General features: G+C 48.5%; 1 protein-coding gene across 2 annotated transcripts in view; it reads left to right on the forward strand.

The window, feature by feature from the left end:
• DOCK1 (dedicator of cytokinesis 1) overlaps positions 1–17,850 on the forward strand; it is a 493,779-nt gene that overhangs the window by 96,766 nt on the left and 379,163 nt on the right. For both annotated transcript variants that reach the window (XM_038579104.1, XM_038579105.1), the window contains exons 15-21: positions 393–491; positions 1,460–1,532; positions 6,848–6,951; positions 7,323–7,506; positions 12,132–12,229; positions 16,337–16,426; positions 16,607–16,707. In XM_038579104.1, the coding sequence (XP_038435032.1) occupies positions 393–491; positions 1,460–1,532; positions 6,848–6,951; positions 7,323–7,506; positions 12,132–12,229; positions 16,337–16,426; positions 16,607–16,707 (749 nt within the window). The remainder of the gene's footprint in view (positions 1–392; positions 492–1,459; positions 1,533–6,847; positions 6,952–7,322; positions 7,507–12,131; positions 12,230–16,336; positions 16,427–16,606; positions 16,708–17,850) is intronic.

Below are 17,850 nucleotides of genomic sequence, written 5' to 3' on the forward strand. Positions count from 1 at the left end.
TTTGTGGCTGGTGGAATGGGAAGGAGTCCCGCCACCCCCTCCTTAGCCTGTAGCTCTTTATTCTGGACCTACTGAGTGGATCAGGCATTCTTCCCGCAGCTCTTAATGTTAAAGCTGTTCGGGGTGAGGGCACGAAGGATGGACAGAAGCATCCCTCTACTGATAACCATCAAGATGCTTAAATGTCTGCGAGCAAGATTGTACGCTGGCCGCGCTTTCTCCAGATGAATCCGTCCTTCCATTGCTGGGAGCATATTCCATTTGTGATGGGGTTTATTGGCATTCCTGTAGTGCTCTGCTTAGCTCATCTACTGGGGGCGGGAAGTGGGGAGATGGATGCAGTGTCAAGCTCTATGAGGTCTGATGCGAACCCTTTATGCCTTCTTTTAAAGCATGTGATTTTCCCGGGTGCTGGTGACGAAGCGATTTCAGAGTACAAGTCTGTGATTTACTACCAAGTAAAACAGCCACGTTGGTTTGAGACCGTTAAGGTATCATTTACATGGTCATTTTATCCCACAGGGTTGATTATGAAATGCTCATTTGTATCCCAAGGAAGTCCCCAGCTCCCACCCGACCGGGGGCTGCTCGCCAGCGGGCACCCTAGGCAGGCAGAGGAGCTCTCCCAACAAAGTCGTTCAAGGTTGCTAAGGAACCATGCCGGCATTCCGTGGAATACATTTACTCTCATCTCCTTTTGGACATAAAAATAGGACTTTCATGGAGACAAATGACAGAGTCCTTTAAAGATAGCTATTATCTTTCTCTTCTTGGGTCTGTTTTATGTGTGGCATGCTGTCTTTACACCAAATGGGAAAAAATAGAGGTGACAATATATGGAGGACATTGCTGGGGAGACAGGTCCCGGGCCATGGTGTGGCACTCTGCTCTCCTGGTGCGTCAGGTGGATGTCACCCCGGCAGCCCACTGTGGCACACACACCCCAATCCCTGAGCCAGCAAGGGCTTGAATGTTGGAGAACCCATCTTGGGGTTGGCCTTAGACTACAGATGTGAGATAGGAGAATTTGGGGCCATCTTAGCTTAACGGCAGCATGGGGCGGGGGGTATCTTCTTTGACTGAATGTCACACCTGGAAAGCTTAGTTCCTGTTGCCGAGGGCAGGTCCCCGCGGCTGCGGCGGGACCATGGATACCGCTGCCAAGGGCTAGCCTGAAAATGGCAACTTGTGAAAATAGGCTCTTAAGAGCGAGGATGTGAAACGTCTACGAAAACTTCTGTGGGCTTGCCGAGTCGGTTTGACGTCCCTTGCAACATTGTCTTGTTTAAATTTTCCAAAAGCATTTCTGCCTTTGGGAAAGTCCTACAGGGGGTTAGGCCTACGTGTTTTCATCCCTGCAGGGAGGAAGGGTGTACAGTTGCACAGCATCTCCAGGTAAACGAACCATTAACGTGAGTACTGGGTACCCGTGCTGAAACTTCCTCTTTCAACTGTGCAGGTGGCCATTCCCATTGAGGACGTCAACCGCAGTCACCTTCGATTTACCTTCCGCCATCGGTCGTCCCAGGATTGTGAGTAATCCCTTCATTTTGGCCCATGTCATTTGCGAGGGAAAACTGGGGGAAAGCTCAGCAGGCTGCTCTTGCCACTTGCTCTGGATTGTTCTCAGTTGTTCTGGATCGTTCTAGAACTCGGTTATCCTAACACAGTGCGGTCTTAGTCCTTTAGCTCATTCCTGCATTGACCTGTTTCCGGAAAATGTTATTGACTCTCATGGAACTGATTACAGGAGATCTTCATTTTCTTCTTGAATTTTTTTCCTGCTGCTGCTTCCTGTTCTTCCTTTCTGTTTCCTCTCTTCCGTGTGACTTGTAACGCTGTTCTGTCCATCAGAAAAGTCACTGAGACACGAGTAGGTTTCAGAAATTGGCCCTTACTGCCCTTTGTGTTGGAATGGAAAACCTTGAGATCCATTTTGTCTTGGTGGGCAGCCCCTGATGTCTGGCTTCAGGCCACGCTTCTCTCAAAGGAGATCTTACTATAGTGCTGAGTGATGCTGAGAAGCTGGGAGGAAGGGACTGGGGTTCGAATCCCTCCCCTTTCAAAAGAGTTCTTTATTGGTGACTGGAGTTTGTCTTGTCACCCTTGTTATTGTCTATAAGGACGTAGCCCTGTGCTAGACGCTAAGACATCATGACAGGCAGCTATATCCTTGCCCTTGGTGGTCTGTATCCACTGGGGAGGGAGCTGAGATTTGGGGAAATAAGGAGAAGATTGGCTGCATTGTGTGTGCTGTAGCTTTGAGGGAAGGGGTGGTCTGGGGGCCCATATTTGTCACAGATAGCCCCATGGAGGTTGGGGCTGCTTGGGTGGGGATCCTCAGCCCTGGCTCTCTGTGTCCGCAATACTCTCTCTGGAGGATAAGAGTCCCTAAGGGTCTTGACCAAGTAGTATGGAGGCTGCTGAACCTGTGGCACGATGCCCGGTGTAGGGCAGGGGCTCCTTAGAAGCCACTGCAGTGTGGTTACGTGTCTATCCTTCGTACTCTTTCTGCCCAGGGGCCTGCCTACCTGGGCCCTTTTCTCAGATGTGGCACCTGCAGTGGTAGGGGTGCCGGAGAGCGAGTACCTGTGCAACGGCCTGATGCTGGGTGAATGTAGACTCCTCTGTGGGTCTGGTAAGGAGGCAGGTGGACCCTGCTGGTCTTCAGAAGCGTTGGGGAGGCATGTTCATGCAGTTTGTAGGGCTGGTGTGGAGAACGTGTATCAGCCCGAAGATGTGCACAAAGGGTGGGCTGAGGCCACTGAAGAGGTTGAACCAAGGGATCTAGATGGCCCAGGGGCATCATTCCACTTTCACTCCTGTCCCACTGTTGAAGCATAGCAGTGATCTAGCTAACAACGGGTTGGGGTTCCAGGGCTAGGCAGCATGGAAAGTGGTACCTGGCCACTGCATGCTTGCCTGAGGACCAAAGCCAGCCCACCCGGTGGCAGATGGAGGTCTACTAGGTGTGCATGGCACCCCTTGATGGCCAGAACTTTGGGGTTAGAGCATCTCATGTATTAGCTACCATTCACACGCTCTTACCGTGCTCCTGGCACGAGCAGTTTTACCATGCCATCTGGATGAGTGTTCATGACAGTCCCCTATGCCATCACCGTGGTCATCCCTCTACACTTTACTGTGGAGGAGCCTGAGGCTCACAGACCCCACCTCAGTGGCCCAGAGTCACCCAGTTCGTCAGTGGGAGGGCTCTGGTTCCAGCCTAGTCTACGTGCCCAAGTGTCCCACTCCCATGCCTTGTAGGCACGGCGAGGCCACCTCTGTCTACACCTATCTGCTCTTAGTTTAGCACCTGCTGTCTACACCTCACCTAGAAGGTTCTCGGAACTTCAGTTTGAGTTGAGGTGTGAGGTCAGTCTCAGAGTATCATGGAGAGGATGGAGCAGGGTGTGTTGTTGGAGACACTCAGGGCAGGTCTGTCCTCCGTCAGGGGGCATGTGGGGAGCGTGGAACAGTTGGGGTGGGAATGGGCCGCAGCGGGGGAGGTGGGAGCACTGGAGGGGCAAGGACAGAGTTCTGGGGTCAACAGAGGACTGTATCAAAGGCACGTTCCCCGTCTCCAGAAGGCTTCTTCTCTCTGGTTAATAAATTGCATTAATGCAGAGGGATATCTTCTGTAGCATTTTAATTTTCAAAATCCTTGTTTTTCTAGTTAGTTTTAAGTACTCATCATAGACAAGATGCTGTCACCCGACAAACCACCACACATTTGCATAATTAATGAAGCTCCGTGGCCATGGCTTGTGTGGTCTTGGAACCATGTTGAGCATCAAGAGTGTGAGGCTGATGCAGTCCTGAGCTGTCTGCTGCGGGAGTGACAGCAGCCACTGGGACCTCCGCAGGCTCCCGGAACGTGGACACGCAGGGTCCGGAGATAGGACATGTCTCCTGTGCAGGCCCCCATGTCCCCCAGGCCAGATGAGCTGTTTTTCCCCTGGAGGGAGGTGAGCATAGGGCCCAAATCCTGGGCTTTCTCAGGCTGGGATCCATCCCTTGGGGTGTGAAGTTTGGTGCTGATGTGACACACAGTCCAGAATGTCATTGGTCATTCCAGATGCATCTGCTCCTATTTTACCCGGACTCGAGAATCTGTGCGGCTCCGGGTCCAGCCGGCCAGGGCCTGGGTTTCCCTTGGTCATAGGGGGCCTGCCTGGGTCTGGCAGCCCTGTCCCCCATGCCCTGGGCATCCTGTAAACTTACTATCTGCTCACAGTGGCTGCTAATGAGCATGTAATAAGTGAGTCCGTGGCCTTGATGTAAACGGTAGGATGTTAATAAAGGTGCTTGCTGTTGTACTACTTAATAGTAGGATCAGGGGAAGCCGGGTGCTAACGGGGATGCTCATGTGTCCTCTTGAACCATGGCTGCTTTCACGAAGACACGTTTATGTGTTTTCCACATGAGCTCAAACCTAGAAGGATCTGTTCTTTGTCACCTGAACATGGAGATAGTTTACGTTTTGTGAGGCCCTTTTGCAAAGTTATTTTTTTCCCCAATTCCTAGGATACATGTTTTTTTTTGCCTTCATCCTTCTCTTTATTTTGATTGTTCAATCATTCCTTCATTTATCTAATGAGCTCTCATTTCTTGAGCACCTACTGTGTGCCAGGCACTGCTGGACACCAGGACTGCAGAGGTTAACGAGATACGTTACCTTGTGCAGTGGTGGTGACTCAGGGAAGATATTTTGAGCCCCTGACTCAAGGTGGGTGGATGTGCTCCTTTCTACATTGACCTCTGTCTTTTCATCTCTATCTTTTTTAAAGATTTCATTTGAGAGAAAGAGAGAGCATGAGCGAGTAAGCGAGCACAAGGAGGGGGAAGGGGAGAGGCAGAGGGAGAAGCAGACTCTGTGCTGAGCGGGGAGCCTGACACGGGGCTGGATCCCAGGACCCACCCTGAGGTCATGACCTGAGCCGAAGTCAGAGACTCAAGTGACTGAGCCGCCCAGGCGCTCCTCTGTCTTTTCATCTAAAAAGAGAATGTGGGATGTATAATTTTAAAGATTACAGCTCTGAAACTCGTTTCCATGCTGTACTCAGTTACATCTTGCGGAATCCATGCCGAATCTCCTTCTTCAGTGGAGACTCCTTATCCGTCCCTCCTACGCTGGCCCCTGCCCCGCTACTTCCCAGCCAATTGGCCCTCTACCCTCCGACAGGCCAAGCCTGGGTCCACTTAGGGACTCTGCATTTGGCCATGACTGTCCCCGGAAGGTTTGCACACTGGCTCCCGTGTTGTCCGTCTTCTCAGAGACTGTGCCCGCCCATCCAGCCACTCATCCCTGTTCCCATCATTCCCCTTTCACACGTCACTGGCAGCAAGTGAGAGAACCAGTTGGTTGGCATGTCCCCAACTAGGACAGATGTTTACAGAGTGCCTAATAGATGGCAGGCACTGGGGAAATAGTGGTGACAAGTGTGCAGTGTCCCTTTCCTTCCAGAGGCCTGCAGATGAAACTTAATGAAAAGCAGCGGTTTCTCTCTCTCTCTCTCTCTCTCTCTCTCTCTCTCTCTCACACACACACACACACGTGAACCTGGCGGGGATAAGGACTGTCGTCTTGGTTTCCTCCGGCCACCCTAACAGAATAGTCCAGGGGGCTTGAAACAACAGAAATGTGTTTCCTCACAGGTCTGGGGGCTTGAGGCTTGAGTCTCAGAGTACCAGGGCGACAGCATCCTGGGGTCTGGTGGGGATGCTCTTCTAGGTTGTGAACTCACACAACGAGGAGAGCTCTGCTGTCTCTCTTTTTTTTTTTTCTTTAATTTATTTATTTATTCATGATAGGCATAGAGAGAGAGAAAGGCCAGAGACACAGGCAGAGGGAGAAGCAGGCTCCATGCCAGGAGCCTGACGTGGGACTCAATCCCGGGACTCCAGGATCGCGCCCTGGGCCAAAGGCAGGCGCTAAACCGCTGAGCCACCCAGGGATCCCCTCTTTCTTTGTTTTTGAAGGGCACTGGTTCCATAGGCTCAGCACTCCCCTCTTATGACCTCACTAACCTTAAGCCCCTTCCTACAGGCTTCATGGCCACTGTGGTCACATTGGGGCAGGATTTGGGGCTCCAGCACCAGACTGCAGGGGACACCATTCAGTCCATAGCACTTAGGAAGAAAAACGCATCAGGGCATCAGGGGAAGGGAGAGAGTGTGACCAGGTTATAATTTACTGTGTTAGATGGGCTGGTCACCAAGGAGCAGGTGATCCGTCAGCCGAGACTTTGAGTGAGGGAGGGAATGAGTCTCACATGCAGGTATCCGGGGAGGAGCGTTCTTGACAGAGAATGAAATTTCACATCCGTGTGTTCACTCCACCTGGATTTATATTCGTGGATGCCACGAGGAATCTGTTTTTTCATACCGAGAGCCAGTTTTCTTAGGGAATCATCTGTCCCAACTGGCCTGTCCTTCGTCGTGTGTTTCCAGACCCTGTGGCTCCCTCTTCTCTGCGTGTCCCATTGTTAAGCTGCACTGTGGTCTTTGTGGTCATTTCCAGTCACTGCTGGTTTCTAGGGTTGCAACCTATCCCCCGCCTGGGCTCTCCTTCAGCATCATCCTGCTGCTCTTGACCGTGGGAATCTGTTGTGTTCATGACAAAATTCTTCCATGAGATTTTGATTGGAATTCCTTGGAATTTGCAGATCAGTTGGAGCACCGGTGGTCCCTTTGGGAGGAGTCTTTCTTCTGGTGAACACTGTCCATTTTTCCATTTCCTTATATTTCCTTTGATTCAATGCGGTTTTGTCATGTTTTCACAAAGGTAGCCTTTTTATGTGATATTGCCATGACGGCAGTTAAAGATGATTGATTTCTCTTGCAGCCAAGGATAAGTCTGAGAAAATATTTGCACTAGCCTTTGTAAAGCTGATGAGATACGATGGGACCACGCTGAGGGACGGGGAGCATGATCTCATCGTCTATAAGGTACACACCGCTTGCTTGGAGCAATATTGCTGGTATGGACTGCTTCGCTCCTCTCTGGGCTTCCTGGCCTCAGCTGACTGTTGCCCGTCTTTGAGAGAAAGCATCTCTTTAGCTGCAGTCGGTTATGCAAATGCCCGTTTCAGATGACCAGCCTTTTTGCTGATCTGATGAGAGAGGATAGTGTGCAATAAATGTTAACCTGAGTGAATCTACACGACTAAGGGAAATCGTTAAAATAAACAGTTTAGCAAATGATAAAGAGCAAACATCATGATGGTTAAAAGGATAAAGGATAGCAAGGGAGAGAGGAAAGCATCAGGTGGCGTTGATTTTGTGACTTGCTTTCGACGTGCGTGTCATCAAACCCACAGGCGGAGGCCAAGAAGCTGGAGGACGCCGCCACGTACTTGAGCCTGCCCTCCACCAAGGCAGAGTTAGAGGAAAAGGCGCACTCGGCCACGGGCAGGAGCATGCAGAGTCTTGGGAGCTGCACCATCAGCAAAGACTCTTTCCAGATCTCCACGCTTGTGTGCTCCACCAAGCTGACTCAGAATGGTGAGTGTGGGGACGGAGCCTTGTTCACCCGCAGCTTTCCTTCTTCAGCCCCGTCCATTCCATGCTCCCTGTCAAGGAGTGGAAGTCCTGCAGGTGGTGGAGTGGGTGCTGGCCCGTGTGGGTGTCCACGGACCAGAAGGGGGCCTGGCATCCACTGCACTTTAAAATTCGCTACAATCGAGTCCCACATCAGGCTCCCTGCAAGGAGCCTGCTTCTCCCTCTGCCTGTGTCTCTGCCTCTCTCACTCTCTGTATCTCTCATGAATAAATAAGTAAAAAACAAAAACAAAAACAAAAAACACTACAATTTTGGTCTAATGATTAAACTTAAAGCGAGGTAAACCAGTGGGGTTGCTGTAAAAGAAAGGTTTTTGGCCACAGGAAGGTGGCATGGTATAAGGGAAGACACACGGGATTTGGAGCCAGACTGAGGACCGGGTATTGAGCCCTTGAAAATGTAACCCTGGAAGTGACCTTGAACCGAGGCCCTGTGAAACTGTTTGAACCTCATTTCCCTCATCTCTGCACCCATGTAGGTGTAATGTGTGCCTCAGACGGCTCCGTGAGGATGTGAGCGTTAGGCAAACTGTATGATCTGAGGCGCCCACTCTGTGTACGTCTTCCCATCTCCCAGCTATTCACTGACATAATTACCACTTATCTTTACTTTTAAAGGTTGGTTTTAATGCTATTTCTGGTTCCCCTGGCCGTGAGATAAGGCACCTGGCTGATGGAATCACACCGAAGCTCAGTGTCAGGTGGTGCCTGCTCGGCCTGTGCTCGGCCAGCCAGGCTGCCTTGACTTGTTAGCACTGCTTGCAGACTCCCCAGCAACGTGACTGTGTGGCCAGGGGCACTTCTCATTCACAGCACACTGTCTGGACGCAACAGAGGCTCCTCTGCACACTTCCTACGTTTAAAAATTGCATCCCCCAAATGTGACCATATCACGGCTGTGCAGAGTGACTTACTTTATGCTCTCTCGAAACTCAGCTTGAAAATCCAATTGTTTTCCTCTTAGCAACCCAATATGGATTTCGATTATTAATGTTTGTTGGTATCTTGAATTGTGTCCCTGGGGATTGTCCGTAAATCTTGGTGGTAGTCTTGGATTTGCCTGAGGAACGGTCATTGTTTGCACTGTAACAGGATAAATGCAGCACAGAGTAACCTCATCATCGGGAAGCCATGGCTTTGGAGTGGAGAGCAGGCCTGGTGCTCGGTGCGCAGGGCCTGTTCACGTTTTCCGTGTCTGCCTTCTCCCCTTTGCTGTACAAACTGTGCGTCCTCACTGCTTGTCTTGTGAGTCAGCTGTGGGGAGGAACGTGTCTCTCAAACGCATGAAGACCATTTGGACACATCTCTCTGATGCTACTTCATCATCATGGTTTGCCCGAAGCATTATGAGTTACCCTTAGCTGGTGGTGTGCAGTAATCTCCATAAACAGACTCGAACCCTTCCCTCAGCATCGGGTTCTGTGCAAGCAGGGAGAGGGCTGCAGAATGCCCAGGGAGCACGTGGTCAGCAAGGCAGGTGCTGGTATGGAAAAAAGGGGGACTCCACAGGTCAAACGTTATTCTCTGGATATGGCTCAACTAGTTTGCTAGCCTGACAGCTACACGATCCAGGGCCTCACTAAACTCAGGGTAATGGCATCCTCTCTGGTGAGTCGCTGCCCTGTATATGTGGCGCTTCAGCTTTTCGTTATGTGCCAAGACAAATGAGAGTGGCTGTGTATTGCCATTGTCTCTACAGGCAATACACAGGATGGGTAGGAAGCCACCCATCTTATGCATCGGTCATGCTCCAGAAGTATGTTTGGAAGTTGTTATTTGGGGCTTGAACATATTTTCCCATCAAAACAATGTTCCAAAGAGCAGTTAGGTTGGGAGGCCCACACACGGAAGTCTCAAGCCATATATTGCTGGAGAAGGGGACAATGAACCAGAAATCTCCCAGGGGTGTGATGTCGACCCTCCTCGCACCTCCTGACTCCTTGGCTGTCACCAGTGACAGGGTGGTTTCCTCCCTGGAACCGAGGGAGCGAGTGCCCAGCTCTTGGCAGCAGCTGTTGCTGGGCAACAAGGAGATTCCGGGGTGATCCTGCTCATCGAGAGCGAAGGGGACATCTTTTGGCTTTCATCGCACACCAGCCAATGATTCCTCTTTTCGGGATGGTGGTGTGGCAGGTGGTACACAAGATGGAGCTGCCCCGCTTGGCATCTGAGCACTGAGTCCCAGATTCTCATTCCGGGAGTCATTTTTTCTGTGACCGTGATTTGTTCCATGGGAGTTCCATCACTTAGGGGAAAAGCGGTGGCTGAATTATTCATCGAGGTTTGTATTAAACATCTCTGTTCTCAGCACTACTGGATGCTTTCGGGGATAAAAAGAGAAGTATAGGATGGGATTCCTCTTCTCACTTGGCTTCCTATGTAATTAGAAGTCACGAAACACAAGATGACCATGGGCCAAACTATGGGTGGCTTTGGGGGAACAAGGGCTGGGACGAGGAGGTGTGCCGGGCTGACCCGGGTACTGGGGCCACCGCTCACCTCTGGTTTCTTAAAATGTGCTCCCCCTCCTCAGAGGCCTTCTTCCACTGTTCACTTCCCAGTTGTTCCTTTTCTCAGATTTATAGTACAGAGGTCAGCCTCCGCCTCTCTCCTACCTAAGGCACCACTAAACTTTGCATGAATGGAATCCAGATTATTATCTACTTTCCATGAAAGGAAACTCTTCTGACATGGAAATCTCCCTTAACCCTGGGACCAAGAGCATGTCCAGGCAGGATGTGGCCTTTGTCATCACTTCACCATCCTTTAGAAAGGACGATGACTCGTTACCTTTCATTTAGAAATGAGAACACGTTAACTTTTACCATGGGTGGCTAAAATCTTCACATCCAGATCCTCTTGTTGACCGACCGGTGTTGTCTGTCTTCATGCTGGGCCTCTTGCTGAGCATGTTCGCTACACGACACCATTTAATTCTGGCACCAGTCCTGCAATTTGGCAACATCGTACCCCGTCGTTCAGATAGGTAAACTGAGGTAAGGTTGCATGCCCAAGGTCAGGGAGTGGTAGCGTTGCCTGGTGGGCATTTGAATTCTACTTACACATGGCACGGTGCTTCAAGTTCTGTCCTCTCTTCATGTCCACGGGTCCCCTTGTCAGCTGTACTTGGGGGTGAGGGCAAATAAATGAAAACAAATGTTTGGTGCTCATCATGTGAATAATGCCTTTTGTGTGGTTCAGCCCTCAAATAAGTATTTTGTGTTCCCGGAAATCCTACCTATTGCCAAAATTGTGTGTTTCTTCTCAGTATTAATCAGGGTTTTTTTTTGTTTTGTTTTGCTTTGTATTTATGGAGACACTCTGTGTAGCTAAAGTTTGTTCCCATTGAGTATAAAAGGTAAATTGGATACACTTGCTAATTGTGTTATTTTCTTCACATAATGGGATATTAATATAAGTTCAAGTGAAGATTGTGTGGGCACATGTTCTTTCCTAGAGATGCTTTGGCTTCTGTCTTTATGCCTTAAGAACGTCTTGCTGCCTTAAACAAAATCATTTCTGGACATTGTCTTCCACATTTAGTCTATAAAAATCCATCTATTCAGCCCGTGTTTTTTTCTATTAGAAAACAACAAAAATTCAACCATCAGAAACAAACAGCCGTGGAAGGCCAGGCCAGGGTGAGGGCAGCAGTTGCCCTGCAGTTCAGGCTTCCTGTCACCTTACAGTTTCTGTACCTGAATGCACATTTCTTATTGTATGTTATTTAATTAAAAGAAAAAAAAAAAAAAGCCACGTTCTCAAGTAGGAAAAATCCACTTGGTAGAGGATTTCAGGGCAGGACTTTATGCGTGAGCAGCCTTCTTCCAGACTCTCTGCTGGGCTGAGTTTACCTTCTTGCAGATTGGAAAGGCCAGCCCTTTTTTCTTAAGCTCCCCAATGCATTTTTGTTTTTTATTTTTTTGAAAGATTTTATTTATTCATGAGAGACACACAGAGAGAGGCAGAGACAGAGGGAGAAGCCAGCTCCTCACAGGGAATCTGAGTTGGGACTTGATCCCCGGACCCAGGATTATGCCCTGAGCCAAAGGCAGATGCTTAACCACTGAGCCACCCCACCCAGACATCCCTCCCCAGTGCATTTAAAAAAAAAAAAAAGATTTATTTATTTGCGAGAGAGGGAGCGAGAGAGAATCATTGTGAGCACTTGTGAGTGGGAGGAGGAGCAGAGGGTTTGAGAGAGAGCATCTCCAGCAGACTCCCCATTGAGCGAGGAGACTGACCTGGAGCTTGATCCTCACACCCTGAGATCCTGATCTGAGCCGAAATCAAGAGTCACTACCCAACCCCCTGACTCACCCAGGTGCCCCACCAGATGCATTTTTAAGCATCACTGTGGAAATAATTTCATGGGAAATGCAGTTTCAAATGATGAATTCAGCCATACCAGGTGTCAAGTATGTTCTAGAAGGTTATGAAGTCTTAAGTGAGCAAATGTTTCCAAATAGGGCTGATTTTTTTCTGTTTCAAAATTGTGTCGAGACCCTCCCCTGATAGGTGACTAAGGGAGCTGAAGCTCTTTGCTAAAACTTGTTCTGTGTTTTCAGTGGACCTGCTGGGGCTCTTGAAGTGGCGTTCCAACACCAGCTTGCTGCAGCAGAACTTGAGACAGCTGATGAAGGTGGATGGCGGTGAAGTGGTGAAGGTAACACAGACCAGGGGTTGCTTGTTATGTTTTTCTTCCACGTGTTAACAGATCTGGGCACTCCCTCCATGGTAGCATGGGGTTCTGGTTATAATCCCTCCAATGGATGTTAACCCACACCTGTAAGTGGACAGACTCTGGCTTGGATTCCAGTTGAGGGGGCTGACTGGCTTCACAGTGAAGGAAATGGGCTCTGGGATCAACCCAGTCTTGGGTTCTGGCTCCTCTTCTAGTGGGTCCTCAGTATGGGACGGAGGAAGGTGAGATCACCTCATCCAGGCTTACTTTCTCTTGCTGTATAATGGAGATAGCAGTAATACCTGCTCATAGGGTCGTTTGGAGGTTAGTGAGACACGTAGCCTGGATCTGGTACACAGGGGGCGCTCAGGCAGTGTTCAGTTCTCTTGTTACCATCTTACCAGTGTCGTTACCCATTCCCAGTATCAGCCCAGGCTCATGATTCACCCAGAACTTCTGCAGTTGACCTGGAGAGATGGGTGGTGTGTCAGGAAGGTCACAGCCTTGAGAGTCTTGTCTTGGCCGTTTCTTTCCCCCATGTGATCTGGGATGCATAGCCTCACACAGAGCAGGCTCTGCAGAAATGTCAGGTACCCTCTTGATTCCTTATCTGCCTGATAGGACAGTCAGACCACCGGGGTGATCTGCGATCCCTTGGAGCACTCCAGTTCTGTAATTCTTCATTAGGGAAACGTTGCTTCTCATATTAGACCATTCTTGTCTCTCATTGGCTCCAAGGACTTTTCCTTTTATTTATTTAGTTTTTAAGATTTACTTATTTATTTGAGAGAGAGAGATGCAGGAGCAGGAGGGGCAGAAGGAGAGGGGGAGAGAATATCAAGCCGATTATTCACTGAGTCGGGAGCTCGATCCCAAGACCCTGAGATCCTGACCTGAGCTGAAACCAAGAGCCTCAACCGACTGGGCCACCCATGTGTCCTTTATCTTTCATGTAAGGAAACCTGTTTCCAAATTTAGCATGTCCCATTTGGCCTGCAGACGATAAGCTGGTCCCCACTGGTGGTGTTCTGTGAACGAGGTGTCTACAGCCCGGTCTGTCTGTCCCTGGCTCAGTCCTTTGCTCTCCATGAGAGATGCTTGCAGAAGGATACTGCCTTATCTCTGTAAAAATTAATTACTTAAAATGGCCTTAATTAAGCAGCAATGTGGTTAACTTCAGTATAAATTAATTTGGTTGCACCACTTTCTGAAATTCATTGTATAACCATTCAAACATATCCTTGCTAATCTTCTAATTTTAATCATCTTTTGAGGTTCTTGTCTGCTACCTCTGGCTCGGACAATGTTAATTGCATTTTAAACTTCCCTAGGTTCTGGAACTTCCCTGATTCGGATGGAAACTGAGTGAATAAGTTAATGTAACTTTAGAAGATACACAGTTAATGAGAGTTTTGTCCTTTTTCATTTTTAAATCCCTGTATCACATCAGGAATTAGCTGTATTTCTGTTGGCCTGTTGTTACACGAAAGGAGAGGACCCAGAACCATCTTGTCTTCTGGTTGTCCTTCACTCCCCTTACCTCATCTGTTACCAGATCCTGTTGTTCAGCCCTGGAAATGTTTTTCACCAACCTGCCTCCTTCCAGTGCACTCGTACCCCAGGTCTGGATGGCTGGTCTGTCCATCACTGGCGCATCTTGTGTACCCAGTAGGTCTAGAAAGAAGGGACTTGCCTAAGGCCGCACGGCTGCTACTGGGAGCCAGTGCTGGAGGGATTCCTAGCCTGCATGGGGCTCCTTTTTACTCTTTGAGGGTGCTGTAGACTGAGCTTATTCCATTCATTCAAACCCCCTCCCCTGTATATATTTTTGACTGATAGTAGAGAGATGACATTGATTGGTGATGAACAGTATTTGCTTAATTAGTAAAAGATACAGTTGCCCATTTTGATGGAAAATGAAAATGATGATTTGGGGCCTCCATTGGCTAGTCTTAGAGAGCGGGCGGGTGTCCGAAGAAACGCGTTTATGGCTCTGTGTGAGGGGCCTCCTTCAGGATGTGGTGTCCCTGTGCCTCTGAGGCTTGAGAGCCAGGTCGGGGAGGCTCCAGCTCTCTGCCACCATGTTTCTGTGCTCCTGATGATGTCATTGGTCTGGCTGGGATGGGGAGACCTACTGCAGGGGCTCTGTGTGAAGCGAAATGAGCCAGGGGTTGGCACCTGGTGAGTCCATTGGTAGTAATGTTGGGCAATTAGCAGATGGCGTAAAGTTTTGACCTTTGCAAAGATTTTACAAACTGTACATGATGGGAGATAATACAAAAGTGATGAGCTGGTATGGGCCCCAATGATTGAGGGCTTGGTAAAGCCCTTGATGTTCAGACCAGAGCACCTGCTGGATGAGGTGGTTTCATTTCCCCGCTGCTTGACTGTGATGATGACACTTCCTGGATAAAGTAGGTGGTGGGTGGTGGGTGGCACAGATGAGGGTTTGGGGAGCCTGGCTGGCCCAGTCCGAGGAGCCTGTGACTTCATAAAATGCACTCTTAATTCGCTCAGGTCCATGGTGGTAGTATATTCTAGAGCTGTGCAACCATCTTCACTGTCTGATTCCAGAACATTTCCGTCACAAGAAAAAATAACCCTGTAACCTGTCATCAGTTACTCCCTACTGTCCCTGCAACCATAATTTACTTTCTGTTTCTATGGTTTTTACTATTTTTGGTTATTTTATATCAATCAAATTATACAATATATAGCCTTTTGTGACTGCCTTCTTCCAGTTAGTACAATGCTTGGATTTCAGAGCATGACGTGGCATGTATCAGAACTTAATTCCTAAAAAAAAAAAAAAAAAAAAAAAAAAAAAGAACTTCATTCCTTTCTATGGCAGAGTAATAAATATTCCAGTGTATGGATACGCCAGTTTGTTCTTCCGTGGACATTTGGGTCCCACAAAATGTTTCCCACATTTTGATGTTTATGAGTAAAGCTGCCATGAATATTTGTGTACAAGGTTTTGTGTGGACACAGGTTTTCCATTCATTTGGCTACATGCCTTCGCATGATTGCTCATGGGGCAAATGTACATTTAACCCTTTGAGGAATTGTCACAGTGTTTTCCGACACCATTGCACTGTTTTACATTTTCACCGGTGACACGGAAGGGCTCTGGTCCCCGCCCCCCCCCATCCTTGCCCACACCTTCTGTGCTACTTGCATCTTGATGATAGCTGCTCAGTGGGTGTGAAGTGCTACCTCACTGTGGTTTTGATTTGCAGATCCCTAATGACTAATGATTTATGTATAGTTTATTCTCTTTTGGGGCCATTGTTCTGTCACGGGGCATTCTGTGTATTCTTGAACTCCTCCACCAATGGGGAACTCATTCCCTCCAAGATAGTCTTTCTTGGTCTTTCGCTTCTTTCAGGGGAAGGTGGAGGTGAAAAACTTGGAAGCTGGTTTCTGGGTGTGACATACCTTTGGAGTCTCCTAATTTTTTCTTTCCTTAATTAATTCCTGATGGTTTGTCATTCTGTATTCTCATATTTATTTGGTGAGTTATCGTAGGCTATACAGGGAATTTCTAAATTACTCTTGAATGCCATGTGCTTCCTGGTGTCCTGCTGGGTGCCCCAGTTTCAGAGTCCCACACCTCCTCCATCTATGGGCATCTGGGTCTGTGGAAGGTCCTTTAATATCCTCAGCTGGAGGTTTGTCCCTGTGTGGCTTCTGTCCCCTCCTGAGCTCAGGTCCTAGACTCAGCATTCGGGAGGAGACAAGGCCAGTCTTCCTAGAGCTGTTATTGAGCTGTTTGTCACCAGACTGGTGAAGACCAGAGAAAGGGTTGGAGGAGTCTTATGGGGAAGGGACCATAGGGCATGTCCCTGTTACAAGTCCTCCTCTGCTCGGCTCAGGGTGCCATGTCTTTGGTTCTGAGTTCACTCATCTCAGTTTTCATCCTGTGTGTCTAATGGCTGGGAACAGTCTCTAAAGTGCACAGCTTCATTGGTGACATTTGGGAAAGGTGGGTGCCTGGGGTATGGCCACACCCCACGTGTGATAGTTATTCTAGGTTGGGGGACAGCGAGGTGAGTTTACTTTGTCCGCTGACATTTGGTGTGTCTGCAGTTCCTCCAGGACACCTTGGATGCCCTCTTCAACATCATGATGGAGAACTCCGAGAGCGAGACGTTTGATACACTGGTGTTTGATGCTCTGGTAAGAGGCCTCTACTTTTTTTCTGCTCAGATGTTGAGGTGCTTTTCATGATGCAGCCTTTGAAGCCAGGGGAGAGGATCCCTCCCAGTCACCTTGGAAGTGTTTTCCACACTTCCAGTGCAGATGATTCAGAGGAGGCTTGCAGTATTTTACTAATGAAAATATTGATTAATTGAACAGGTGTTTATCATTGGACTAATTGCTGACAGGAAATTTCAGCATTTTAATCCTGTTCTGGAAACCTACATTAAGAAACACTTCAGTGCAACATTAGCCTACACGTAAGTTCATTTTTGTTGTTTTAAAACCAATACTTCATTTTCTGTGTTTGTTATTAAGTGCCTTTTTCTTTTCTTTTTTAAGATTTTATTTATTTATTCATGAGAGACACAGAGAGAGAGGCAGAGACACAGGCAGAGGGAGAGGCAGGCTCCCTGTAGGTAGCCCAATGTGGAACTCCATCCCAGGACTCTGGGATCATGCCCTAAATCAAAGGCAGACGCTCAGTCCCTGAGCCACTCAGGCATCCCGAAGTGCCTTTTTCATATACTTTTGTCTCTGGTTGTATATTCGCCCCGCCACTCCGCCCCCCCCCCCCCCCCCCCCCCCCCCCGCCCCCAGTCCCCCAACTCTGAATTTACTGGGATAATTTTTATTATTGTTTCCCTGTTAACAGATCTGAAAATCTTGCTGAAAGGTGGTATGTGATAGATTATCCTAACACTCTGAAATAAATTCTTGTCCTCCTCTATACCTTCCATTTGTCTTTGAAATTTTCAGTTTTTGTTCCATGAAACTGATGTAGGCCTCACTGCAGCTTCCCAACCAGCTTTTGGCAAATGAGTAAATGGATATGTTCCTGATTTGAGATTATTGGTTGTTTAGTGTGAATAAAATTCAGTTCTGTACTTCTCAGTGTATCTTTTTGCTCTTTAAAGAGGTCCTTCCTTTTTGTTCTAGATGCTTCCGCTGCAACTCACTTGGATTCTAACTGCCCACCCAGGTGTTCTTGACCTGTGCCCGTAGCCCCATTCCTGTCCCCGGGTGTCTATTAGCAGCCGGAGCAAGTGTGGGATTTCCGGGACTGAGAAGTGGCTTGCCTGTTGTTGACCAGCACAGTCTAGGAACCAGCTTCCCCTACAGCTCTGACACTTAAAAGTTTAAGTTTCTTAACCTCTCTCGGCCTCAGCCTTCTTATCAGTAAGATGGGCATGGTCTTAGGGTTTGTTGAGAATTTTCCTTATTAAAAAAAAAAATTTGTTCTTAAAGATTTTATTTATTTGCGAGAGAGTGAGAGAGAGCATGAGTTGGGGAAATAGCAGAGGAAGAAGGAGAAGCAGACTCCCTGCTGAGCAGAGAGCCCAATGCGGGGCTCAATCCCAGGACCCTGGGATCATGACCTGAACCAAAGGCAGACGCTTCAC

Source organism: Canis lupus, chromosome 28 (genome assembly GCF_011100685.1).
Source record: "Canis lupus familiaris isolate Mischka breed German Shepherd chromosome 28, alternate assembly UU_Cfam_GSD_1.0, whole genome shotgun sequence".
NCBI classification, from domain to species: domain Eukaryota; kingdom Metazoa; phylum Chordata; class Mammalia; order Carnivora; family Canidae; genus Canis; species Canis lupus.